General features: G+C 30.5%; 3 protein-coding genes and 1 non-coding gene across 20 annotated transcripts; 1 reads left to right on the plus strand and 3 right to left on the minus strand.

The window, feature by feature from the left end:
- Positions 1-347: 347 nt before the first annotated feature.
- Rpl3 (ribosomal protein L3) lies at positions 348-3,369 on the minus strand. The gene is made up of 7 exons (XM_076768811.1): positions 3,147-3,369; positions 2,559-2,727; positions 2,145-2,280; positions 1,883-2,069; positions 1,171-1,373; positions 785-940; positions 348-603 (listed from the first exon to the last, which is right to left on the minus strand). The coding sequence occupies exons 1-7, from the start codon at positions 3,301-3,303 to the stop codon at positions 403-405; spliced, it is 1,209 nt and encodes a 402-aa protein (XP_076624926.1). The 5' UTR covers positions 3,304-3,369; the 3' UTR covers positions 348-402.
- Positions 3,370-3,405: 36 nt separating this feature from the next.
- On the minus strand, positions 3,406-3,482 carry LOC143344224 (small nucleolar RNA U43). Its single transcript, XR_013080086.1, has one exon. It is a non-coding gene; the product is annotated as a small nucleolar RNA U43 (small nucleolar RNA).
- Positions 3,483-4,124: 642 nt separating this feature from the next.
- On the plus strand, positions 4,125-5,687 carry Nd-pdsw (NADH dehydrogenase (ubiquinone) PDSW subunit). Its single transcript, XM_076768090.1, has 4 exons — positions 4,125-4,325; positions 4,421-4,556; positions 4,695-4,831; positions 5,470-5,687. The coding sequence occupies exons 1-4, from the start codon at positions 4,244-4,246 to the stop codon at positions 5,577-5,579; spliced, it is 465 nt and encodes a 154-aa protein (XP_076624205.1). The 5' UTR covers positions 4,125-4,243; the 3' UTR covers positions 5,580-5,687.
- Positions 5,688-7,217: 1,530 nt separating this feature from the next.
- L(1)g0196 (inositol hexakisphosphate and diphosphoinositol-pentakisphosphate kinase) lies at positions 7,218-26,798 on the minus strand. Of its 17 annotated transcripts, none has more exons than XM_076767887.1 (31): positions 26,513-26,688; positions 25,974-26,073; positions 25,491-25,598; positions 21,706-21,906; positions 21,504-21,644; positions 21,321-21,411; positions 21,093-21,247; positions 20,720-21,012; positions 20,404-20,598; positions 20,262-20,348; positions 19,996-20,184; positions 19,837-19,922; positions 19,614-19,751; positions 19,138-19,167; positions 18,170-18,404; positions 17,873-18,081; positions 16,872-17,098; positions 16,652-16,788; positions 16,378-16,492; positions 16,060-16,299; positions 15,864-15,983; positions 15,630-15,787; positions 15,356-15,504; positions 14,953-15,000; positions 12,716-13,006; positions 11,522-11,701; positions 11,158-11,431; positions 10,891-10,982; positions 10,699-10,810; positions 10,046-10,408; positions 7,218-9,963 (listed from the first exon to the last, which is right to left on the minus strand). In XM_076767887.1, exons 2-31 carry the CDS (start codon positions 26,004-26,006, stop codon positions 9,492-9,494), a joined length of 5,169 nt encoding a protein of 1,722 aa, XP_076624002.1. In that variant the 5' UTR covers positions 26,007-26,073; positions 26,513-26,688; the 3' UTR covers positions 7,218-9,491. The 17 variants fall into 17 exon arrangements, with proteins under 17 accessions (XP_076624002.1, XP_076624001.1, XP_076624000.1 ...); XM_076767886.1 differs by having other exon boundaries at positions 12,659-13,006; XM_076767885.1 differs by having other exon boundaries at positions 11,522-11,743; positions 12,659-13,006.
- Positions 26,799-27,217: the final 419 nt, after the last annotated feature.

Here is a 27,217-nt window from a genome sequence, read left to right on the forward strand (position 1 = left end):
GTAATCAATCGATCAAGATTATTAAAATACGTAAAGATGTACTTCATTAACTACACCGAAAATCTTCTATTTTTGATTTTAAATTGTAATACATATATTTAAAAAATAACTCGGTATGGTAGTCAGATTGAGACATCAAAACATGAACATGACAGTATTAGAATTATTTTTAGTTGTATGGATTATGTGTTAATAAAAATAGTTCGACTATTGTTGTGAAAATGCAATAAAAGTAGAAAAGTTTTTAGATCAGTTCAGGCGTATATTCAAATTTGTAGTGTATATAATGTGATAAATGAAGTTAAATTTTTACTGCTGCAAACTCTTTATAGAAAAAAAGAAAACAATTCTTATTTGTATGAATTTTTTATTATCGATCACATACAATGCAGAGCAACAATGTTACTGAGCTGCTGCTGTTGAAGGTGCAGAGGTTGTAGCTTTGACTTGTTCCTCGCGAATACGATCTTTCTTAAGTTGTCCCATGAACGAAACCTTGTCGGCTGCAGTCTGGAAGCGACCATGTCCAAATTTGGAGCTGGTGTCTATGAATTTGAGGTTGATCTTCTCCAACGCGGATCGTTTGGTATGTATCAATAACGACTATAAAAAACATAACCTTATATTATAAGCATAATGAAATAAAACACAGTTTAGAATTTTAATAAAGATATCAGTCCTATCATTAAATATCACTAATATTTCATAATTATTATTAGGCTCATTAATTACTCATCACAGAAAACAAACAATATGATTTTAAAAAACTATCATCATTTCTTACCTTACGTAATGTGATTACACGTTTCTTTGGTCCTATGCAGCAACCTTTGATCATAATGAAATCATTGTTCACTTCACCATAATGAGGAAAACCACCCATGGGAGTGATGGTCTTCTCAGTGCGATCGTACTCCGTTGATGCGTTGTTTTTTACGATCTGAGATAAATATTAAACTTTGTAACGAATTCTTTCTAAATGAGTTTTTAATATATAAATTACACGAGTGTCGCTTGCTTTGGAGACCCAAAACATAATAATATGATTTGGGTACTATGACTACAAGTCATTTATATTCGCCTCTTATGATATTATTAATCCTCATAAAGTAAGAAAATTAACATAGGGAAGAAGCGAATTTTCGTGTACAAGATAATAGAGATGAATACCTTGCCATCCTTTGTATGAATGCCTTGCCCAATTCTGTAGATTTTCTTGTTCATCTCTGTGCGATGATGATATCCCTTTTGACCAGCACGCGCAACAGTAAACGACACGCGGCTCGGATGCCAAGCTCCAATACAAGCCACTTTTCTTAAACCTTTATGTGTTTTACGTGGCAGTTTCTTTGTATGCCAACGCGATGTAACACCTACGAAAAAAGCATATCATTTCTTTACACTATTAAGTTACTTGAACTCAGTATATATACGAATAAAAAATTGGTAACATTGATAGTAGTATTAGATTGAACCTCTCTTAATCGAAATCTCTATAATTCGAAGACTAGCTCTTTCTTTGAGATTCAACTATAATATCAGGCAAATCAAATGAAAATATTTAAAAATAAGTTAAGTAGCAAATGTAGAAAGGAGTGCTAAAACAGGGGGGAATCTTTGACGAAAATATGGATGGCTGCAAGATATTTCGTAATATTTTAGTTATATCTTGTAAAACCAAGTTCCTTTTCAAGGCTAAAAATAAACATGTACTACTACTATAACGTTTCTATGGACTTCAGCAGGAAGGCAGCATGATAATATCATCAAAATGATCAGATAATTACAAGTCATGTTTTTTCATCATATAGTCCAAGTGGTTGGTTAGATAATTTTTAATAGATATATTTTAGATAGAAAAAAGAAAAGCAACTACACCTACCTTTATACCCCTTTCCTTTTGTGACACCAATCACGTCAATCATTTCGTCAGAAGCAAAGACATTGTTAACAGGTACAGGTTTCTCTAAGTGTTCACGTGCCCATTGAACCTTCTGTTCAATAGTCCCACCATTTAGTTGGATCTCCATGATGTGAGCTTTCTTTTGACGTTGTTTCAAAAGTTTCATCTATTTAAAGACAATAATTTGTTAGAAACAAAGATTTTTTTTTTTAATTGAACAGGTATACCGCCAATGAATTACCTGTGTATGAGCAATAATTCGTACAACTTTGCAGTATTTGATAATCTTTTTCAAATCATTTTCAATAGATTGACGGCCAAGATCGTCTTGCCATTTTTTGGAAGCCTTCGTAAATGCCTTCTTCTTGCTCTTGTACCTGTAGAAAAGTAACCATAATGGCTGTCTTTCTATGCACATCTACACCATCAGCACCTGTTCATAACATGCCAGTCTCTTCATAATGAGCGGAGACTGTACACAGTTTTTGGATCAACCATTCAAAGAGTACTTCGCTTTGTGGTTAAATCCAAATATTTGCTCTCATCAAATTGAGCGGAGAGCTAATTTAAGGTTTGTTTTAATACACATTGTACAAATATAACCTTACAAAACAGACGTTAAAAGTATAATATTAAATCGAAAGGCCTTTTTTACCAGTTTTTATAGAATCTCCTGCGACAGTCTTCCGAAAGATGTTCTGCCCAAACTGTGGTAAGAGCTCGTAGCCCATGAGGAGTTTCTATGTATCCAACTACACCAACCACAATCATAGGTGGTGTTTCAAGAATGGTAACTGCTTCCACAATTTCCTTTTTATTCACCTCTAAAAGTACATATCATGCATTTAAAAGAGGAAAGAGAAGAAAATAAAAATAATGTACATTTAATATCATAAAACTGTACTAGACATGGTTTGTCTCAATGATCATCACCCAATGGGTTTCAAAGAGGTTATGGAATATGCCTTGCCTGTGTACTTTGCATAGCAAAGCACACAATTGTTCTTCGACACTGCGGTTGAGACCATACTGCACAATATCAAGCAGCTCTTAAACCGCAACCTATGTTGACCAACACATTTCTGTGTTTATCAAACAAAGGTTAACGTGTCGAATAATAGTACAAAGTATGTCTGGTAAATGTAATTGACGACAAAAATATAAATACAAAGTTCTCTTATTTTAAAAAACGAGAACTATAATTTCATAATCTTTGAAATAAAATATTTTTGTATCCACTCACTCGAGCCTGGACGATCGGCTTCCCTGACCACGTGGGTCATACCCGCTTTATAACCGACAAAAGCTGTTAAGTGAACAGGTTTACTCGGATCATCCTTAGGGAAGGCTTTAACTTTTCCACGATGACGCTGGGATCTTTTTTTGGGATAGAATCCCATAGATCCGTGACGGGGCGCACTGAATTTCCTGTGTGACTATGTAACGAACCTTATGTTAGATACACGGTACAAGCCAAACGAAATAAATATTCGAATAATTTATAAGTCAGACCGCCCTAGAATTATCCTCATGGTTATTCAGTTGAAAACCATAAACTTTACACATCTAGAATCATCATACAAAGCAAACGGACAAAATTCAACCACGTGGCTGCTATACACGAATTTATTTCTAGCGGTTACAGGACATATTTTATTTAATTCACGATGGATTAAGAATGAGATTTAGAACAACTACTTCGCGAAAAGTTCATTGAAAATACTTGAAAGTAATTCTGCATTTTTAGAACGAAATTTATTGAATCTAATTAACAATTTCTTTACTACTATCAAAGACGTACTTACCATTATTCTCGCAACGATGAAAATGGAGGAAGTGCTTTCAGAAATTTCCTTTTATACCTCTAGAATAACAAGGTCTACAAACATTACAACAGAAAAGTATCTAGACTTAGGAATATTTAAAAACGAACAATATTGTATAAATATATTTAATAATTTAATTGTAATTATATTTTAAACATAACAATCACAAGTATAATTTCTTGTTTAATAATTTACCGTTTATGAGAAATAATAATGAAAACATTAAATTTCACTATACGTTAAAATTGAAAAATATTATGCTTTATTAAAGAAATAAGCAAAACTTACATTTTTTTGTAAATTATAAACAAATTAGTATAGTGTATACTTACAAATAACAAAAATTATAATTATATAGAATATATCAAATATCAGTCTATCGATGATTAGGCAATAGGGTTTTTTAAAAGTGCATTTTATGGCCTCAGAGTATGGCCTTTATAATCTGAACTAGAGTCTTTTAGTGAGTTAAATCATTTTTGTATTTGGTTTTTTATAACTAATTTATACAAAAATGGAAGACGAACCAAATAAGTTTGTTCGATTTATAAAGTCTGTGTACTACATAATCGATAAACCGGTTGTCTATTTCCGAGGTATTATCTAATCAACCATTTGGTTATGTTATTATTCCAATAGGTTTAAAGAGAAAGAAAAATCAACGAAAATGCAAACTTTTTGTATTTGATAGAAAATATCGTCGTTCCGAATCAGAAGAAATATCCGTGGTACCATCAACAATTTCGTCGTGTTCCAACAATCGATGAGTGCTATGAACTTGATATGGCTTGTCGTATTGAAGCAGAACTTCAATTTCAGCGTGATTGGTAAACTTCTTTTTTTATAAACGTGACAACGAAATGTTCAGTTTTAGATTACTAATTATTTAGTATTATACCAAAGACTTTATGTTCTTTTTGTAAGATTTTATATCCATGTATCTGAGTACAATTAATTTTAACTAGGTTGGTTGACCAGGAGATTCTGCATGTAACAAGATTACGTCAAGAAGATTGTTTCATGGAAAATCCTGAAAATCATGAATTGTGTGATGAAATAGTTAAAACACACCAAGATGCTCTTACAGCATACCAAATAAAATGTAAGAGCTTGCAGTATTGGAACATTCCTAGCAAATGAACCATTTATCAATCAGGGTGAGTTATACATCATTTGATTCTTCTAATTCAGTACATTAGTAATATGCATTATTTGTGGAAATTCGTTATTTTTGTTTAAACTTTTAAAGTTGCAGTAAAAACCTAAGGTTAAGTATATTTTGACAGGTTCACAGGTAGAAACAAATGACTGTTGTTACTGTGTACAGTACAAAATATTGCCCCCCCCCCAACTTCTAACCTAATCCAGACCTAACTTAGCTACAAATGTCTTAAAATTAACATATATGCTAACATACAATTATGAGCAATGTCATATTATTATATAACTAAAATTAGATAAAAATACTTTTTTTGCAATGGTCTTATTTTATAGGACAAATAATGGTCAATTGGCTGTATGAACCTATCAAATATTTAACCTTACTTTTTTATTGCAACTTTCCGACAAGTTTAAACAAAAATAACGAATTTCCGCAAATAAGGAACTGAATTAGACGAATTGAATGACGTATAACTCACCCCGATCGGTGAACAGTCCGTTTGCTAGGAATATATCGAAATGCGTTCTAATAGATATTGTGTATGTTGTTTAACTTATATATTTTATATTGTTACATAGATGGTGATCTTGGTATCAAGTGTAACGCAATTAATGCATTCATGAAACAAAAGCATCGTATGATCTGGGAACGACGACATGGCCCAGTTGGTAATGGAATGAAGTTTTAAACTTCTGCTCCAGATAATATTAAACTATGTAGATTATTAATTAATGTAAAAATATATCTTATGTCAAGGAAAAAACTGTGTTTGGAAGTAAATTGTTCATTTTAAGAATCATTACTGTATTTGCATATGTGTAGTCTCGGCCCTTATCGCTGTTACATCACTGGCTGGAAAGAATTTGTTTTTCTTAGCATTTAAATTGACGGATTCTTATTAGTTCATGAAATCACCACTATAAACACAGTCGTCGTTGTGGAGCAGCCGATGATGCAACGGCGATAAGGGCCTTTTCATCGGCAAACTATGCAAACATAGGATTATTGGTGCATGTAATGCAGTATTACTAGACTGCAGACCGTAAATAGTTCATTATTTTCAACGATAGATGGCGTTTATTTTCTGACCTCAAACCCTCTGGTGCTAAAACGCCCAAGTTTGTCGTGAAATAGTTCGTTACTTTCAACGCTAGATGGCGCTTATTTCTCGACCTCAAACCCTCTGGTGCTAAAACGCCCAAGCTTGTCGAGAAATCCATCTAGCGTGGACGATACGAACTATTCCACGACAAACTTGGGCGTTTTAGCACCAGAGGGTTTGAGGTCGAGAAATAAGCGCCATCTAGCGTTGATAGTAACGAATTAATCCACGACAAACTTGGGCGTTTTAGCACCAGAGGGTTTGAGGTCGAAAAATAAGCGCCATCTATCGTTGAAAATAACAAACTATACCATCTCAAATTTGGGCGGCTCTCTCGACTCCCACGAGGAGGTTCGAAATTACTTCGGGTAGCTTCGAAGAATCGAGAAAGAGAGCATGTGTGAGCAGCGTGGCCAGATCTGGCATAATTGAGTGCATCGACATCGACATTAGTAACGACAACATATCTTATCGCACGTGCCACATGTTAACTAGGTCGGCACCTCATGCAACTTCGGGAATTCGATAAAGAACGTGAATGGGAGCCTGTCCTTGCTCTTGAACAGCCGAAGTCCGTCTTTGCGGCATACAATTTCGAATCTCGACGGCCCAGGCATTTAATACGTTTCGAGTTATACATATAGGTACGTACATACATGTATTTTTAGCTTTGAATCGTGAGTCGAAATCTATTTCGTTAAGGAATTAACAACGACGTGAATTCATTCTGAAATAAATCATTACACGCAATAAAAAGTCAGTATTTTATAAAAATAATACATGAAAAGGTATACGTGGGACATGAAGGGAATAGTTTATTATAATCTTTTGTTAATAATTACAAAATGTACTCTATAATTGCAATTGCAGTAGTTTATTACAATTTATTACATTATAATCAATTAATGCATAGCTCTGCTCTCTCCTTATGAAGTTGATACATTGTCATTAGTTGCTTACATGAATATTCTGAAATTATTTTCTTCATATAAATTAATTATTTTGAATATTCAAGGGCGATAATGGATTAAAGAATTATCAATAATATCATAGAAAATTCTTTTAGTAACTTGTAAGGAAACATTCTATCATCTGCAGGGTTTGAGAGGTTTATAACTTAAACTTTTTATTGAATATTTTTGAATAATTTATTCACAGACATTCTTGCTACATTATAAATAAAACTACAATTAGATAAAACTTATTTTTAAAAGTTCTATTTATTTTATTCTGAGATTTTATAATTACATGTCTATAACTAAACACCTTTTTATATTTTTAATATTTTTCATAGGCACTAATTGTTATTTAATTAATACATAAAATACAATTTATTACACTGTGACTTGTTTAACAGAAAATATATAACATTAATTTGTATTGCTTGCTACAAGATCAAATGTGTTCACAAAGGGAAAAGATAGTTATTTATTAATGTTTACAAAATGTTGTAATATTATAAATTTAAATGACATGTTTTAAAATCTATTATTAATACATTGCATGTGGGAGATTGTGATTACAGTCTTGAATGAATACATATTGAAAGCAAGAGACTGTAATCACACTCATGAGATTTGTTAACAGTGAGAAACTAATGAACTGTGGTAATGAACACTCAATGTTCCTGTCCAATCTGTATACTAAAAATTATAGTTACATTTACTTGCTAACATATAATATTAGATTCAAGACAATGTGTTATCTAAAGTGATATTATAATTTACAATGTAAAAACAAAATAGATAATATATTCAATTGTATCTATAAAAAATAAATGACATAATGTGGTAATAACAAGAAAGTTCTAGCAAAAAAAAATATCTTGTTTAACTAAGGTCTATTGAGTACATACATTTGGTATATCTTCAGAAATAAATTAAATTAACATTCACAATCTCATGTCACTTAATTGCAAAAATAATGTATAGTATGCCTATTCTATTTTCTCAAAATATTTCTTTTATTCTTAAATTAATAACAAAAAAATATATATATATATATATTCTACAAGAAATGATGGAGGCATTCAAAACATTTTTTTACTTCTATTTGAAACTTTATAAGTAGAAGAAATATTTAAAGTAATGAAATTAGGTAAAGTAATTTCTATAGGTACTTGTACTAGTTTTATTACTAAATTTATAGAAATCAATTAGGAACATAATAATTTCAATTTACATAGCATCTTCAATATCTGTAATTTTTTAAAAACTGCAATTAAATCTCTGTAATTTCAACTATTATATTTTCTTTGATGAGAAGCATTCTCAAAACATTCATAAGAAAAATAGTGTATATACATCTTCCATTAATCAGATTAATCTGTAAGATACTTATATTGATTTTTGAAAATAGTATGTTCTTTATGGAACAATTATTATGTAACAATTGTATATGACTTATTTAACATTTTATAATTTTTAATATTTGTACATTCATAATAATTTCCCTAAAATAGATTTCAACTTAATAATACATAGAATAAATAAGAAATGAATATTAAATTTTAGTATTAATACTGAAAAAAATGTCGATACATCATTTAGAAATGAAAGAGAAAATAGATTTCATACATGATTTGCAACATTATTGTAATAAACCTCTTCTATAAAATCGTACTATAAAAGTCAGAAAAAATAGAGCAACTTCCATTTCCTGAATTATTCTGAGTCGTAAAAATATATATAATTTATATTCAGTAAACATTTAATTTATATAAAGCATAGTGAAACAGTATTTTAATTATATGAAATTATACAGAACATTATTTAGGCATTTTATAACTTCAAAATGATAAAAATTATAATTTTCAAATTTTTTCTTTTAAAACAATATTTGTTCTCATGACTCAAACTCAGATCATTTTACTTTCGATTGAATGTTAAGATTTCAACTATATTATCTACACAAGTATTATTATATTAATACATAAAAGCATAAATTTAAAAATAATCTATTACAAAGTGATAAGTACAAATTTGAAGAACCAAAAAGTGGAATGTTAACACTATTAGGTCAGTTTTAATATTTTCCTTCAATAAGCAATTCTTATTCATTTTTTAAATCACAAAGAAAAGCTCATATTTTCCATCAATAAACAAAAGGTAAAAGAATATGTACACGTGTATGCTACTGGGATACATACTAAATACAGTTATTGGTATAATACTTATGTTTTCAAGATATTAAATTCATTTAAAATATTTGTAGTAACTTCAAAAAATATGAAGAAAAAATAACATAGAAATGTAATTTTGTATGTTTACAAATGAAATATAGAAATTTATTTCTAATTAACTGCGTAATATAAATTTCAGTTTATTAGTGTTCTCGCTCCAAACTATTTTGCTAGTGTGTTGTATTTAAATATAAAGCAACAACTTTTGAACACTATGTAGTTACTAATCTAGTAAAATAAAGTTCTATGAATAAAAAGCTAGATTTATGGATAAACATCAATAATAAAAGACAAAAATAACACTTTTAAGAATCAAATCATTCTATTTTTTTCTCTTCAACATTGAAACCTATTGTTACGCTAGTGCTGCTTGTCAAACTACTTGCAACAGTCAGGATTGGTTCTTCTAAGTTTACTGTGGTTTGAGAAGGTTCTGGTTGCATCATGTTCTGCTTCCAATTTTCTAAATCTTTACCCGACATATTTGAAAGTGAGCTTAATTTTGATGTGCATTTATAACTGAAGTTCGTTTCAGTCTTCGACACAACCGCTTTTGGTGCAGAAACACTTTGCGACCGAGAAAAAATTTTCCTCTTATGACTGTTAGGAAGGTGAGTTTTCTTTTGGTCTTGAATCATTTCTATACTTTTATCTTTAATTTTCTGACCTTTTTCTGCATTGGAAGATTCAGCTTTCTGAGAGATGGACGGCTTTACTTTGTCAAATACAGTGTCCACTTCTTTGATCCTGACGTCTTCATCTGATATATCCATACTTTCAACAAGAAATCTATAAAAAAAGATATAAAACAAAGTGATTACATTCACGCATAGATTTTATTTTTGTTTCACATTTTTCAAGTAACACGAACCTTCCAATTTTTTTGTAACTATTAGACTTTGTACTCAGATTCTCCTTTTGTTCAAATATTTGTTTAACATCCTGTTTCTTTCGCTCTTCAGTTTGCTTTAATGTTATTGTATGGTCTTCGTCATCATCGATATTATCAATAGGAAGATCATCGGTGCGTATGATTTTCTGAAAATTACTACCAAAACCTGCTCCAAAACCACATTTCCGAATTTGACCGTCTTCGTTGCTATAATAATCCGTATATGACACACTACCACGACTTTCTCTATGATCTTGATCAATATTCATGCAAAATTCGTTAAAATCAACATCCAGACAAGGAGTTGTAGGAAATTTAGCTCCCGTGTTAAAAGACTGTACTCTGTAACATAGAATACGTAAAACATAAAGTAAAGAACGTTGCTTCTGTATGTATTTAAATATTTGCAATTTTTTTTGTTAGAGTACACTGTCCAACGCAAATTTTGTTCTATAATATCTACTAGGTACCCCTGGTACATTTCCTCATCCCAAACACGTTATAGCATTACTTCATTTTTCCTCAAAATTGTGCTTTTTTAACCAAATTTGTGTTTCTCGAAAACTAGGGTTAATAAGATCAATTCTGCTTCCGCATTTGTTAGACAGTGTCATTGATTAACTATTACGTACCCTTCATTGCTAATTAGACTTATGGACATACTACACTCTCCTGTTGAAGTTGGAGCAGGAGACGAAGGTTCAGATGATAGAAACGATTGTGGTTCACTATTCCATCCGGTACCTAAAGATTTCAATACTATGTCTATGCAATACATTTTTAGAATAATGGTATGTTAAATTGTATCAATAAAAAATACTCACTATTAGGACTAGTTGGAGATAATTGATTTCTAATGTCGCAAGTTTCTCCGTCGTTTGAAGATTTGTATTGTATAGGAGTCGGTGTGATGTATCTAAAAGAAAATCACTTCATTATTATCTACAAGTACATTATTGTAATTAAAAAGTAGGAGAAACGAAATATTTAGAAATAATTAAGCAACGATAAAAGGTGACACGATCTTTTTGATATTACTATTTTGCTAAACAACAAGCGCGAAACAAAATAAAAAAAAACTTAATACTCACAATGGTGGTTTACTTAATTTCTTACGGTACCTGACAGCTTCCAAGTCGGAAGAGTGGTACTCGCGACTGATTCCACCAATACCGAGAGTTTGATTAACGGATTCGTGCGTTGATCCAGCGGGCGATGGATATTTTGGAGGCGAAGAAGCAGGTGTTCGAAACAAGGGAGCACTCGTCATCATTTCCAAGAAAGAATCCAACTGACGTAGTGACAGTGCATTGTGAAGTGTTTCTAAAGGTCTTATTGGAGGTACACCGCCGAAACCATCTATCGCTAGATGAAATAAAATTATGAATTAGTCCAGCAAATCTTTTTTAATTTCAAGATTTTAGTCTTTTGTTTGTATTAGAAAGTATAACTTACCAGCAACAGCGGAGGCATGAGGAGGTACCATATCCTTTAGATTCGGAGCACTTGAGGATCCACTGATAACTGCGGTGCTGAACAAACTGTTCGCTGATCCAGTTAGCTTCTTGTTGATGTTGTAGCCCAACAGCTTGAAATAACTCATCTGTCCGGAGATACTGTGACGGTGGCGCCTTGCTGTGCAGGTAGGGTCAGGTTGAATGATTGAAGGTCGTGTGTCTGGAGATGAGAAGGATCGTTGAGGCTGGAGTCGGGAGAACGGTGCACGTGGACACTTGGTACGATAGTTAGATTTGCGAGGAATATCGTGATAGTTGTGAACATCATTATTGTGCACAGAGGACGTATGATAAAGCATACTACTATGATCTGGTACTTCTACCAGACTACTGTGCCGTTGGAGACTCACATTAGTACAAGATCGACGTCTGCGGGCCCGAGAACAGCTGGCTGAGGAACTTTGAATCGAACAAAGTGAACTGACAAGAGGAAGGATATTAGATACAGACAAATTGGGACAGGATATCGTTCTGGTTGGCGTACGGTTATTCTCAACAGATCCACCATTAAACATCCGTTTAGTTACTTTCATGTTGGGTTTCCACTTCTGCTTTTCCTTGGATATCTGACGTTTACACACAGAAGGTTCACTAGACGCAGACTTTGAATAATAAGAATTAGGAATCTCTCTCTCAAGAAACACAGAACGTTGTCCTTTATGATATGCATGGAACAACCCAACGTCTAGATCAAAGTTCATCGATTGTCGAGATTCATTGACATTTCCATAACTGTCATTGGAAGAAACGCTGCAAGAGGAACAAGTAGATTCATCCTGACGTAAATTTAAGTAACAGGAACAATTAAAAAACTTATGCGACAGCGAGCGAGCGAAGTAGGTGTCGAAATTGGAACGTTCCACAGGTGGTAGTTCTCTGCTCCGCAATATCAGCTCTGATACATTACAGTTATAACAAAGACATCTGGGTAGGTAGGGAGACAACGAACGAGATCGTTTCTCGGTTTCGATTCGCCCTTTTGCAGTCTCTCGGATTCTTTCGTGACAGGATAACGAAAGGGAAGACTTTGGCCACGGATTGTTTCGTGGCAGCTTCTTAGGATCGCTCAACTCACCATTACATTCGACGCAGGGAAGAATCATTTCTGTATGGGAACGTCCGTATTTCTTACTTTGAGAACGTGGCCGAGGTTGAGTCTCTTCAGAATCAGTATCAAGACATGTTGAAGAATGAACTGTGGGAACCGGGAGCACGATATTCGTGATATCCGAAGTCCTGCTGTTCGGTGAAACTAGGGGAGTATTATGTAAAGTCACCAAAGGTGTTGAAGTAAAGGTTTCAGTCGAAGGAACAGGTAACTCTGGTGAACTGAAGGAGTGCGACAAAGCCACTGACTTTCCCATTGGCACGTGCAGCAAAGCCTGGCTAGATCTCTGTGTTCGACACTCTGTTGCATGCTTTCCTGTGTGATACATGCGTGTTTGTGAATGAAACGATGCAGTTAAAATGAACGAATGGCAATTTAGTAGCAGGATAGGATATAAAGGAAGGAAAGAAAAGAAAAGAAGAGAAATAGACTATTAAATAAACCCATTACCAACGAAATAAAAGTAATCATTGGCAAGAACCTTTACCTATGTCCAGTCTTTTATCAACAGTCATCTCTGAGGATCTTGAAAATTTATTTTCTTTGAGAGTTTCATTCATTTATGTCTAATTTGATGTATTTCAAACAATGAATAGCTTTAAAATATCATACGAACTTTAAAAAGCTGCTAGAAGATTTTGTTTTTGAAGATATTTGTAGTATGTAAAATTTAAATGATTTCAATAGTTTGTTTAGCAATTCTTTGAATCAAAGGTATTTATAGTATCAAATTATTATAAATGACATTTTGGAAAAAAGATTCATTACCAATGTGGGAATAACATAACTAAAATATATAGAAAACGATATTTACTTTAACCTACTTGCAATTAGAAGGCACAACTTTAATTAGTGTTATACACCCATGGCACACAATAGCCATACAACCAGTAGCCAACCAGACAACATCAATTTGAATACAAGAACACTTCATTAATGATTAGTATGTATGGTCGTGAATTTGTATAGCGATGGCAACCAAAGATTTCAAAAATTTTTAAGAACTTATATATTCATTTCTTTTGTACAGACACTATTGTATATAATTATTTTAAATTGTGGTCGAATTTTTGGTTGCTACCGTACACCAATCTAATCACGTAAATGTTGTAAGATTAAATTTAATTTATACTTAGAATTTCTAACACCAATAAAATAATAAAACAATGACATGATAGCAAAAAAAATAAACATATAAAACTTTAACATAATAGAAGCTATAAAGCTGAGCTCAAATATAACAGACCAATAGTGAAATAATAATGACACTAACTTCTTTGGACAAATATTTAAATAATATTCCTCAAAATTTGATACAAGTAATAAAGAAAACATAAACGGTAAAGATGACATATATGCAATGAAATCCACACGATAACAAGTACATATGAAGAAAAAGCAGATATGATCTTAGAAAATAACTAAGCACTGTTAATTGCGAATCTCGATGGAACAGTGAGCTTAGGAATGAAGGAGTCAGGAAGACAACTGAATGAATCACATTACATTTAGTGTTGATATGTAACTCAAACAGTCGCCGACATAAATTAGTTGGCTTCCACGCGCACAACTATCACTGAGCAAAGAGTTATTTCAACTGAATTTTTCCTATTTCAGTCTACATGTATCTGTGTCTTTGTTTAATTAGTTTTGTTACTTAAGCTCTGGCTTGTAAATTACACTGTAACTGAACAATCTCTCAATACTATAATACTTATAAACAAAAAATAAATTTCACTCATATACTACATTACACGTGAAAATTAATATAATACAAAAGAAAGTGGTATTCGTAATAAATAAAAATAATGTAATATTAAGGATTGGGCGTGACACTACAGAACTACTATATTGCTAAATAGTCAAGTGTGTGTGTGTGTACTTAATTCTAAAGTTACTATGAGACACTAAATAGTTTAAATGCTTTATAATAAATACTGTAATACCAATAAATATGTGAGGATGCTACATTCATTGAAAAAAAGAAGTAAAAGGTGCAAATTACAGCAGTCTATAACGCAACTAAAAATTACTATCGCAAAAGCGAAGATTAATTTTTGACAATCTAAATATCTTATAAGAAAATGACAAATAAATTAGAATAAATATTTCCTATTAAAATGTAAAAATAGAAACGATCAAAACTTTAGATTTGATAGAAATCATTTTGACGATCATTGGACTAGGATAATACACAACATAAATGCACTTTTTTTAACGCTTTCCTGCTGAAATTATAACAGGAAGTCGGAATGACATACCTTCTTTGTTGACCGCGTCCAAGCTCTGATACTGCAGCTTGTCCGCAGCTATAAAAAGACATGAAAAATACCACGCTTTGTGATAAAATCTGATTGTAAATTTTAGTTGACCAATCTGAACCATACATTTCCGAAAAATAAAGAATTAGAAACGAAATCAAACCTTCTTGTGATACAATTTTATTTTGGCAGTACTTGACCAAAATTTATATGACAAATATTTACAAAGGTCTTTTTTAACTTTTTGTTAAAAACGAGTTTTATTTTCGTTGTTCTAAGCAAAAAGTTAAATACTTATAGGTGTCACTATCATGCATAACCAAAGATATTAGCTTTGATTCATGATTCCTACAAAGATACACCTACTGATTATTAATCAGTGATTAACACTGAATACGCTTACCTTTTTCAGCTTTATCTTGTCTTTGATGATCGTAACTACGTGCACGTGGTTCAACAATTCCACCTCTCTCTGCGTTGCGTCGTTGACGTTGACTAGCAGCTAATTGACTACCAAGTCTAGCTGCTTCATGACCCGCTACAGTTCTAGCACTAAATAATGAAATTATTAAACAAGTTATTAAAAATATTTTATATTTATGATAAAATTTTCAGTTATAAAGTCAACTAGAAATTGGCATTTCATTTATAAAAGTTTATTTCTTATACATATATACCTTATTGGAATTGGTGCCGAACTTTGCAAAAAACCACTATCAAATGGTTCATCCATCATATTAGGGTCTAGATCCATCATATCAACAGCTCTGCTAGTTGTTGGACTATCCATAGTTAAATCTGCGACATCTGTTTCCATCACTGGAGGAGGTGTATCCTTCAAAATTTGTATAAAAACATAAACAATTTGCATAAAGTATTTTATAATCATTCTAATGAAAATTCATACATACAGATTGTATTGACGGATTCATGAAATCATCTTCCAAAATTCCTAGTTCTACATCTTCTTCTTCTATTCGTGCACTACATTGAGAAATAGTATCTTGAGCAGAACCACCACCACTTTCACCCTGAGAATATAATCGATATAATTTTCAATACATTTATAATTATCGATTAAAAATATTTGTTATATAATTTACTTACAATATTATGACTACTTTCGTTGCGTGAATGAGGTCTAAAGCCCGGCCCTGGTGGCAAATTCTTTTGTACGCAACAATTAACACCGGGGCTAAAATGTAATTCAACGTGAAAACGTTCTTCACTACTGGGATCCTTAGTTGGATCTTCGTATAACATAACTACAATTTGTGACATATAGTTTAATTCAGACACCATGCTAACATACTCCATAGCCCGGCGCCATTGCTCATCTTTCATTACCTGTTATTAATATATCAAAAATACTTTTCCATTGTCTTTAACGTAAGAAAAATGTAATAAATAATAACTATTACTTACATCAAGTAAACCACCGTAACGCAAAACTGTTAACAATGAATGTACATGACTTTCACTTGTGAAGTAAAGTCTTGTGCGTACATGACGACCAGGACTTGAAACCCCATGAGAGTACCTAAAATATTTAATTTCGTAGTATACAATACTTTGTATGATATACTTATCATGGTATATGGGACCTATACGCATGGTGAATGTTGATGCAGACATACGTTTTATTTAACCTTCTTTTCGAGTTACAGCGAGTTTTATGTTGTATTTTATATAACTGTACCTTGGATTGAGCCTATTAACCGTTTCTTCTCCTGATTCTTCAATATTTCTTTGCAAATCCGCTCTTATCTTTTTTAGAAGAGGAGTACAAATACCTTGCCCTATTGTAAGTTTCTCCTGCACTGTTAATCCATATTCCTATTACAAATATACAAACTTAAATATGTAAATAGAACTGTGTAAAGGTAATTGAAATAATTATGAATTATAAAAATTCCAACCTGGGGTATAACAATGTCTGCCAAATATTTGGAATAAATATACAATTCTTCTGCATGCTCAAATTGCAATGTATGATTGTTATGTTGCAAATCATATTTTATACAATCATAAATATCCGGAATTTTTGATATATCAAATCTCTTATGTTTGGTACAGAAGTCTTTTTCAATCTTTCCCCACCGGCGACCCATTAATTCCCATGTTTCTCCATGGTAAAGAATTGCATCTAAACATATTTTATAGATAACAATAATTTTGACATACAATAAAATCTCCGTATCCACGATTTTCGTAACCGCAATTTGACACAGTTGTTGCGTCGCGAAACATGCCATTCCGCTTACAACAGCAATTCGGCCTTTACATTAACGCTAAATGGTTTTAGTGTCAATATAAACTAAATAACCGTCATAAAGGGCCCGCTCCAGCGACCTCGCGACCTGGTCCTGACCGTTGGGTCAGGGTTTTTCCCGATACCTGGGACGTGCAGTCCACCCTCGCGAACGCGAAGTGCAAGAAGTACCAGCGCACCAATCCTGAACGAAAAAGGTTCTGATTGGATGCGGCTGGTTTCTTGCATTAGGATATAAGGGGCGACATTTAGCGTACAAATTAGATCAAAACGTCGAACACCATCACGTATCGTCATACGAACGAGAGCGGGTCCACGCCATAGAAATACAGTCCACTACACAACCCAACGCCTTGCATATCAGCAGATGTGCAAGAAGAGCTCTCGACGTACAACACTTTGCAAGAACTCTCAACAACAGTAAAAAATAAAAAAACAGACAAGAAAGCAATCTAGACATTAAAATAGATTTTCACAATGTTACAAATTGCACAGATTAGGGTATAAATATCTTAATACTTTGTTTTGTAAAAAATAAAAAAACAGCATTGAAGAATCCAATCAAAATTATTTGCTATTATTCGCGGAAAGGTGTGCAACTCCCATGAATACGGTGGTTTGACTGTAAAATAATATGTGAATGTGTACCTTTAGTTTTCGGATCATCTTTTTTAATGCGCACAATATCCATTAATTTTTGGATTAAAATATGTACGTGTTGACAACATCGAACAGGGTTTTTAACAAAATCCATGGCTGCATTAATACTCAATGCATTCCCAGGGTTTATTTGTTCCCGATCTTCGCGAGTAAATTCTCTATCCTGTTGTAATAATTCATGGAGTCGTGTTTTTACCCTATAAGGATATGTTATTACAAATTATAAATAATTTAAAAATAATACATTTTTTACTTATAGTATTTATACAAAATTTTCTTACATACATATTTTGATATTTACTACTATCACAATCATTGTCCAAGAGACCATTAGTATTAGCGCTCTTAACCATCTGTACTAATATGGGCGTTAATTCGCCCTCTAATGCAAGTAAACCTTTTGCAAAAGCAGCTGCTGTCATCTGAACTCTTCCTTCATCGCTTGCGTAAATTTTTAAATCGTGACGAAAAGTCGAATGAAGTCGAAGTAAACCCAAACCTTGAGCACCAGCATAATCACCTATGTATGTATAACAAAAACATTAGAAAATAGTAAAGCACCATAAAAAAGTAAAATATGTCTTTAAGTTTTAACAAACGTAAAGGATGAATATGATTCTGGGTATGATCTGTGTTCTGGTAAGAAGATCATAATAGATTGCTATAAAAATTATTAACTACATATCAGTTTACATACATACAACAGTAATTATGAAATGTTGATGTTTACCTTTTACGATTAAACATATGTATAATTACTATACGTTTGGTATTATATTTTTCATTAATACCACATAAACTTTACAATGGATTGATATATTTATTTTTCATTTTGATGAAGTAATGAAGATGCCAAAATCTATTTATGAGAATATGTAATAGCGTGTACAGGTAAGTTTGCACTGTATATGTGTAGTTTTTGCATGTTACTGTATGGACAGTGAAACACAACTAACAGACCTATTAAAAAATAGAATAGATAAACATTTAAGGCTACAAAATATATAAAAGCAGCTACCACTGAATTGTGAAGCAATTCATTACGACATAGTAGAATACACATAGAACCAGCATAGAAACAGCATATTTTTTAAATGCTTTATTTTTAATACCTTTTGAACGCTGTCTTAACATCTTTCTCTATACACGATATGAGTTATTTAAAGATTTATTAAATACACTATTACTATTTCTATGCATTGTAACACAATCTACATACTACAAACAAGCGTTGATTCAGAATAAAAAGTTACCGTGGTTTGGTAACATCTCTGAGTCTTCCTCTGAAATAATATTTGAAATTATCTATGAATCAAATGCTTTTAGTGAAAGAATAAAATGTTTACTATCCTTTAACTACACCAATGTTATTTGCGATTTGATTTGAGATGTGAAATTATAAATATGCAATTACCTGCTTAACATCATTACATATATAGTATTGAATAAATACTTTAAGTTAATAAAGTCAAGTGCCTAACGTTTACACACCTAATCCAGAACTCTATTTCATGGAATATATCATATACGTATACATATACATACATATATACTGTGCACAATTTTAACAATAACGTATTATGCATACGCTTAATCAAGAAATTCAGGCGAATTACAGACCCAGTTGAAGTTCAGCCAACAGATGAAACTTATTAAATAAACACGTTTTCGTAACATATGAATTAACTTAAAAATGAGTATGACAAGCGTATGAACATAAGATACGAACCACTAAGGTGTCTACCTTGACCACCAGGGTACATGCAGCGAAATATTCTTCCTAACTCCTCTGCTTGAATTCGACCAGCTGGTGTTAATTCTCCACCCCATTTTAGGATCAAGACAAGCGACGGTTCTCCAAGTCGATCTAATGAAAAGAAAGAAATCAATTATTAAATCTGTTAATATTATTCTCTTAATATAACGGGAGGGAAAAATGTTACTATTTGTACCATCATCCGAGGAACTTCCTCTTGGACGTCCTCTTGGTTGATATTTCATTTGTACTTTGCGATTTATTCCTGAGAAGTGACCGTACCTACAATATAATTTTAACTTCTCGTGGTATTTTCGGATTAAAATAAAAGTTACTTTAAAAGCATAATGCTTACATTTCTAAAACACTTTTTAGTTGTTCAAGTTTTCCTTGTTTTTCTTCTAATTCTGGCCCTGCAGCTCGATGTTGTATTTCAGCTAATAGACTGCGTGCAGTGTCTAAAATCTCTTGTAATTGTTTAGGTCGTTTCAATTTAATATGACCATGTTTATAACCATCATATTTTGCAAATATTTCAAAAAATCTGTTTTAAATGAGAAACAATGAACGACATTTTTTAAATATGTATTTTTTTAGCATAAGTATTAAAAACATACTTACTTTGGATGTCGAACTTCCACTTTCATTTTCTGTTTTGGAGTTCTATCGCCATGTCTTATAACAGCAACAACACAACGTAATTCCATCCTGCAGTATTATTAAAATTGTAATTCAGAAATAAGAAGACCTGAAATTAACTTACATTTTTCCGAATGTAGTGGGTACAATAGGTGGATCATCCAACTGAAAGGGGACACTCCATGGAATATGCAAAGTAGGTGCTAACTCCCTTAGAATCATATTTCCTAAAATCTTAGCGCAGTCATCGTAATATTTATTTGAGTTTTTTACAAAACTGAATCCATTTACATCACACACGAATGACTGACCATTTGCCCTATAAATAACTAATGTCTATATACACTATTTATAAAGAAGGTTTTATACTACTAATTAAAAATTATTCACATCTATAATATTCTTCTCTTTAGTATCATTACAATTGAAGTTCTGTGTACCTGAGCAAGTCGAAACCACAAACCGTTTGTTTGAAAGCTAAACACACTTTTCTACTAATTAGTTTTTCAGCATTACTTAATATAACAGGATAGCGAATTTCTTTTCCTTCCGAATCTCTTTCAACTTTTCCGTCTAGCGCAGGACTTTTTCTTGCTTCCGCATGGGCATAATCCGGACCCACGGTATAAACTTTAACATCTGTGCCATCAGTAGGCATAAAATCTTCGTAAATGTATGAGCCTGTTTTACGTACTCGAGATTCTGGTGAATATACACTACTACGACTTCCGATCTATAAAATAAAGATAAATAATAATTTAATTATTATCCTATAATTGTCTTCTCATTAATTGTACCAATATGAGATAAGACCTTTCTGAATAACCTCTGACTGCCTCCTCCTGCAGATGTAGGATAATAAATATAAATATTATGATCCTCAGCAGATACTGGCTTTTCCACAAATGGTTTATTAAACGTAACACCATTAACTTCCACATGATCTTCTGACTCCACCAATTCATGATCTACAATAAGTCCACTCTTATATATAAGTAAAATAAAACTAGATAAATGTGAAATTGCATGTATGTTATATACGTTTTGGATCAGAAGAATCTCTGTCCAGAACAGCATATCTTGGAATTTCAATACCCTCGCTGCTTAAAATGGCATAAACTCTTCTACGGTCCTAACAAATACAAAATTTAAATAAACATAAAGAAAACACATTTTATTATTGTAGTTTACAATATTTGACATTATTCATTATAACTTACTTACCTGGATATCATATTGCATTGGTAAATTATTGATAATAAAAGGATTTCTAAGATTAGCATAATTTATAGCTTTATCAAGAGGAAAACCCTTACTATGAAAACTTATTAAACAATCAACAATTGGCCAATCTTCTACCGATTCCTATAAATATATATTTTTATGAAGCAATAAGTTAATAAGTCATATAATTTCCTTGCCTTACCTTTAAAATAACTTCTTCAGGAAATACTACTATTTTAATGTATTCAAATTCTTCTAATCTTGTTAAAATTTCCTTCATCGGTTTACTTTGCGACTTTTTGGCCATCGCACAGACTCCAACCAGAACTTGTTTTCCTTCCCCTTCCAAATCATTACCACCCATGCAACTATCATCATTGCTACACCCGTCCGACAGTTCGGCCTAAATAAAGAATTTTTCTATATAACTGAATTATTTTAATATTATTCTTATTATTTTTCTATTGATATTTTTCTATAGTCATTCATTTCCACATATAATTCAGCTTATAGAAAACCATATACATATATAATATATTTAACAAAATGCAAGTTACATTACTGTATATTACATGGATCTTGAACATATAAAAAACCTTAATCCAATATTGCCTTGAATATTGCTTGTTCAATATGTTTCCAAATAGGATGAAAAATCAAGGTTACCTAAAATTTTTTTAGAGTAATTTTTGCACAGTCTTAAATTACCAATCATTTTATCATTAATTACATTCTTTACTTTCCAAACAATTAGGTATAAAAATTACAGATTGATCAAGTGCATTATTGCTTGTATAAAATAGGTAACATAAATGAAATACTAAACACTATTATATATAATTTACAATATACAGTTTAACAGTTCAAGAAACAAATAATTAAAAGATATAAAAATAAAAATTTTGATCATAGCTTGCAAATTTAAAATACATTATACAGTATTTATTCTTTTTAATTTCTTATATCTAAAATTGAAGTAGTTTTAATATGTACAGACATTTGGTTGGCTTATAGCAAGAAAGAAGCTAGGCAAATATCATTACAGGAATGTACTCTTACAATTATATTTGTGTTAGATACAATTTAAGCAACATTTATTACCTTATAAATTTAGTACATACCAATATATATTTTAAAAATTAACAAAAATGAATACATCACAATACTTTTTAACGTATGCCTTTAATTAAAAATAAAAATTATGAAAAAAAAAATTTTTTTTGTTTAGTCAAACTGTGAGAAAAAAAAAATGTTCTCAAAACTTTTCTCGATTACGATACTTTCTTACAAGTCAAGACAAAAAAAAGTATATATAAAATAATGTTTAAATGTATGTGAAGAATGCAATAATATTTTTAAATATAGTACGAAATCTTGTATCTGACAATTTGCTGAAACATTGTTTATAACGTACAAAGCACTCATCGCAATAGCATTGTGTATCCAAGCCTGTGACATCTTCAACATTAGAGGTGGATATAAAATTTTGTTCCTTATTACTATTACGCCACTTTTTAAGACGCCACCAGTCTTTTAACCATGTCCACTCCATAACTATACTTTCTTAAATAACACTTCACCAACATAAATTCACTACTGTACTGCTTCACACAGATGAATAAAAAGTAATTGTGGCAAATTTTTTTGTTTTAGTCACTTTAACATATTATTAATTACATTTTAATTTAATTCAGTTACATATTACACTTAAAAAATTATGTTTGCAAATTAATAATTTAGAATTTATTATTGTACATTGCACTGTACTATCCACAACACTGATATACTTTAAAATTAAACAGTTTATTTAAATATGTATAATACGCATTAAGTTATATATCTTGTATAATAATTTCTAAGCCAACAGATACACTTATATATTATTTTATCTTATCATATCCTACCCTTGGACTTTCTTTGTTTCTAAATATTCTGGGCAGCCTGAAAATTTGAAGAGAATTAAATGTAATAATTCAAAATATTATATCAGTATACTATTATTATAAACGAATATTATTTATTGTCATGTACGAAAATTTTGTTATTAGCACAAACACTGTTCACTTTAGTATCATGATATCATGACTATAAATGAAGCTGATAATCATAGGTAACTGTAAGTTCTAAACTATTTCTTGATTCTTCTAAAGCTAACATTACTGCTTAGGCAATTGTGTGTTTAACCGAGAATGAATATAAGCAAACAAACAGAGAACTCTTTGCTTAATGATAAAGAAAGAATTATGCCTTTAGGATGTCACATTTTACGCAGCCTATAAAATTGTATCAGCTTCTACATTGGTTTATAAAATATATGAGTCAAAAGAAAAATATTTTGAAATATGAGCCATATAGTGATCTTCTTTGAACAAAAATGTTTATTAAGTGTATTATACGTATGTTTGAATAACACTGTTTACTGAGAAGAGTACAGTAGTGCTAAATACAAATAAGTAAAAAAGAGCAATAAAAAAAAATTAAACAATATAAACACTTCAAATTATAAAATATTAATAGCTACAATGAAAAAGAGTAACACACACTAAATATATTAAAACAGTGTAAGTTCTTTTCTTCAGCTTGTCATATTACACATTCAGATTTAGTAACATACAAAATACAAGGCTTAAAAAAATAAATAAAAAGAAACTCTACCATTATTTGCCAATATGGTTCTGCTTCATTATCACAGTCGAAAATGTAAACATCAGGAACTGTTGTAGATGATGACGAATTTGTATTTTCCATTATAGATCCAAGTTTAAAATATTCAAAATATATATATCAACGTACAATAAATAATACCATTCAAACACTTAAAAATACTTACAATACATTTATAAAATTATAACATATTTATGTTAATAACATTATAATTACAATATACTTTCTTCTAGTCTTGAACAAGTTAATTGGTAATAACACTAATGCAACAATATGTTTAAATTGTTGACAATGACCTTGTATTTCAATTCACTATAGTCACATAGAAAACACAGGACACATTAAATATAACATCAGACACTCATTTATTTCAATATTAGGACTAATCACTTCTGAATTATTTTTAATATATTACATAATATTTGAAATTTATGCATTATACATGAGTTTACAGAAGACTGCAAAATCTAATGTAGGTTTCATGCCAATTTATTTTTAGACTAGTAAATACCAAGAAAATGTTTTTGGTTTTATAAGTCACTAGGTTATTTGTGAGCAGATAACAAAATAATAAAGATTAATAATGAAAGTATTATTACAATTAGTATAAAATGTTTATATGCCTTTTGAGGAGGATAAATTGGTTAAAATACATATAATAATACAATTACAATTGTATGCATTAAAATATTACATATAAATACTTACGATTTCATATGTATTACACAACTTAAATGTAAGTAGCTGACACATTTCTCTAATTTTTTAATTGTTTCTAAAAACCATTTGTTTACATTGAACATTATTAAAATAATAATGAACTTTATTTCCTAGTTTAATAATATTACTAGTAATTATGAAATGAATTTCCTTGTAAATGAAATCATTTTCTAATTCTCTTAATAAACATTGTAATATTTACAATGTAAAAATAAGGAAAATTCCACATACCTTTATATATAACTTTACATAATGGATCATAAATATGAATTAATTAAAACTTATATAAAAAGTATTTTTGAACTATAATACAAAAAATATATTTCTATAATATTATCTATTCCTCATAAATTATTGAACATATGTTATTCTTTAATATCCTATATTACTTGTATTATATATGTACAAAGAAGTAACCGATAAAAAATTTAAATGCACCAAACAATTCTTTCTCAATGAAATTCAATTTAAAATATAGCATCAAGTAATAGTAAAAATAAGTTTAATATCAATATAATTTTTAACTCACTAATACATAGATCAATCAATTCAAAGTTAATGATTTAATAAGTGTTCTATATTAATACAAAGAATAAAACTTACTCTTTTTGATGAACGATATATAGAAGAAGCAACAGGACCCACAAGGGTTGGTTGTACAGTGTTTATGTCTCCTACATAAAAAATTGGTCGAGTGGCATTCCGTAAACCCTATTGATCGATTATCATCCAATTAAAATGATTGTAATATTGCAAGAAACTTATATTCTAGATATTGATTAAAACGAAACTTTACATTGATTAAAATGGATACCGTTTAACTATGCTCTTTCCATAATTATTTTAATATTAACATTACAATTGATTAAAAAGAAACAAATGTATTATTAAGAACAAAAATGTAATGATATAATCTTTTCTTTAAGTAATGTACGTTATAATAGTAAAAGTACAGGCAAAGAACTGTCATAAAATGTACATCAGTTATTCAAATTGTCAAAAGTAGTAATTAGTAAATAACAATTTAGTTTACAGAATAAGTCAAACATTAAATTTATTCAAAAAATGGATAGTATTATTATGTACCTGATAACCATGTTCCAATTCAGTGTAAGACATGTCAGAACAGGTTTCATTGAGGAAAGAAAAACTGCTTCAGCGTCGATTTAAAGAATTTACTGTAATCCTAAAATAATTAAATACATTTCAGTCCATCTAATTTAAGTGTACGAAAAAAAAACTAATGACGTGACAGTTAATATAAAAATTTAATTAACAATCAAAGTTATTGAAAATTTTACTCTGTTAGTGATTATAATTTTATGCTCTGGTGCAAACTGTAATATATAAATAATATTAACTCAATGTTTACCAAGTTCATATATATTTTTGATTTATATGAATAAAAATATAATTGAAAAGAATACAGTAACCTCGACAGTCAAATAAATTTTATATTATATGTACAAATTTTATTTAATTAATCTATAATACAACAAAAAGGTTGATACGTTTAACATATCGTGTAAAAATTAAATATTAATTTTATATGATAACGTGAAGTGTCACTTGCTTATTTGTTTAATCACTTAAAAATTGATATTACTGATTCTGATGAAACTCACCGATCTTCTTCTAAATTAACTTGCAGTTTTGGTACTGTTAAGTTTCAATATCAAGTATGACAATAAGAATTCAATAAGCAACTTCGAACCTCTGCTCGATTTTGAATTCTTATCTGCGTTTTGCAGTTTTCGGACATATTGTCGAACTTAAATCTCGATTCCTCGATATCGTTGAAGAATCATGTATCCGGTTAAAATTATAAATCGATATTGCATTGTTACATGTACACCGTGTTAAATTATGATTAAATAATCTTTGTTAACTCATAAACAGTTATTAAAATGTAAAACGCACTGTTTTTTATTTCAATTCACATAAAATTTAATGTTATGTACAATAAATTCTTCATTTGGGTGAGATATATATATATATATATATATCATATATCATACTTAGAACTTTAAAAGATGTTATAAAAATCTATTATACAGTGCATCAACTTTATTTAAAGTTTCCTTATAAAATATTATTACATATTTACACTATGATAATTTAGCATTAATGCAATATTTACTTTTTACTTATTTTATATGGTAAATTTTATACAATTGCTATATTGATATTTAACTCTGCAACATAATAACGATTGACTTATAAGGTAATAAATTTATATTACTTTTACAACAAAATTAATACACCCAGTACAAATACAAACGTGTAATATGTATAAACTATATAGCTAAAATGATGCCACCTTGTTCAGT

The sequence above is a fragment of the Colletes latitarsis genome, chromosome 7 (genome assembly GCF_051014445.1).
Source record: "Colletes latitarsis isolate SP2378_abdomen chromosome 7, iyColLati1, whole genome shotgun sequence".
Classification (NCBI taxonomy): domain Eukaryota; kingdom Metazoa; phylum Arthropoda; class Insecta; order Hymenoptera; family Colletidae; genus Colletes; species Colletes latitarsis.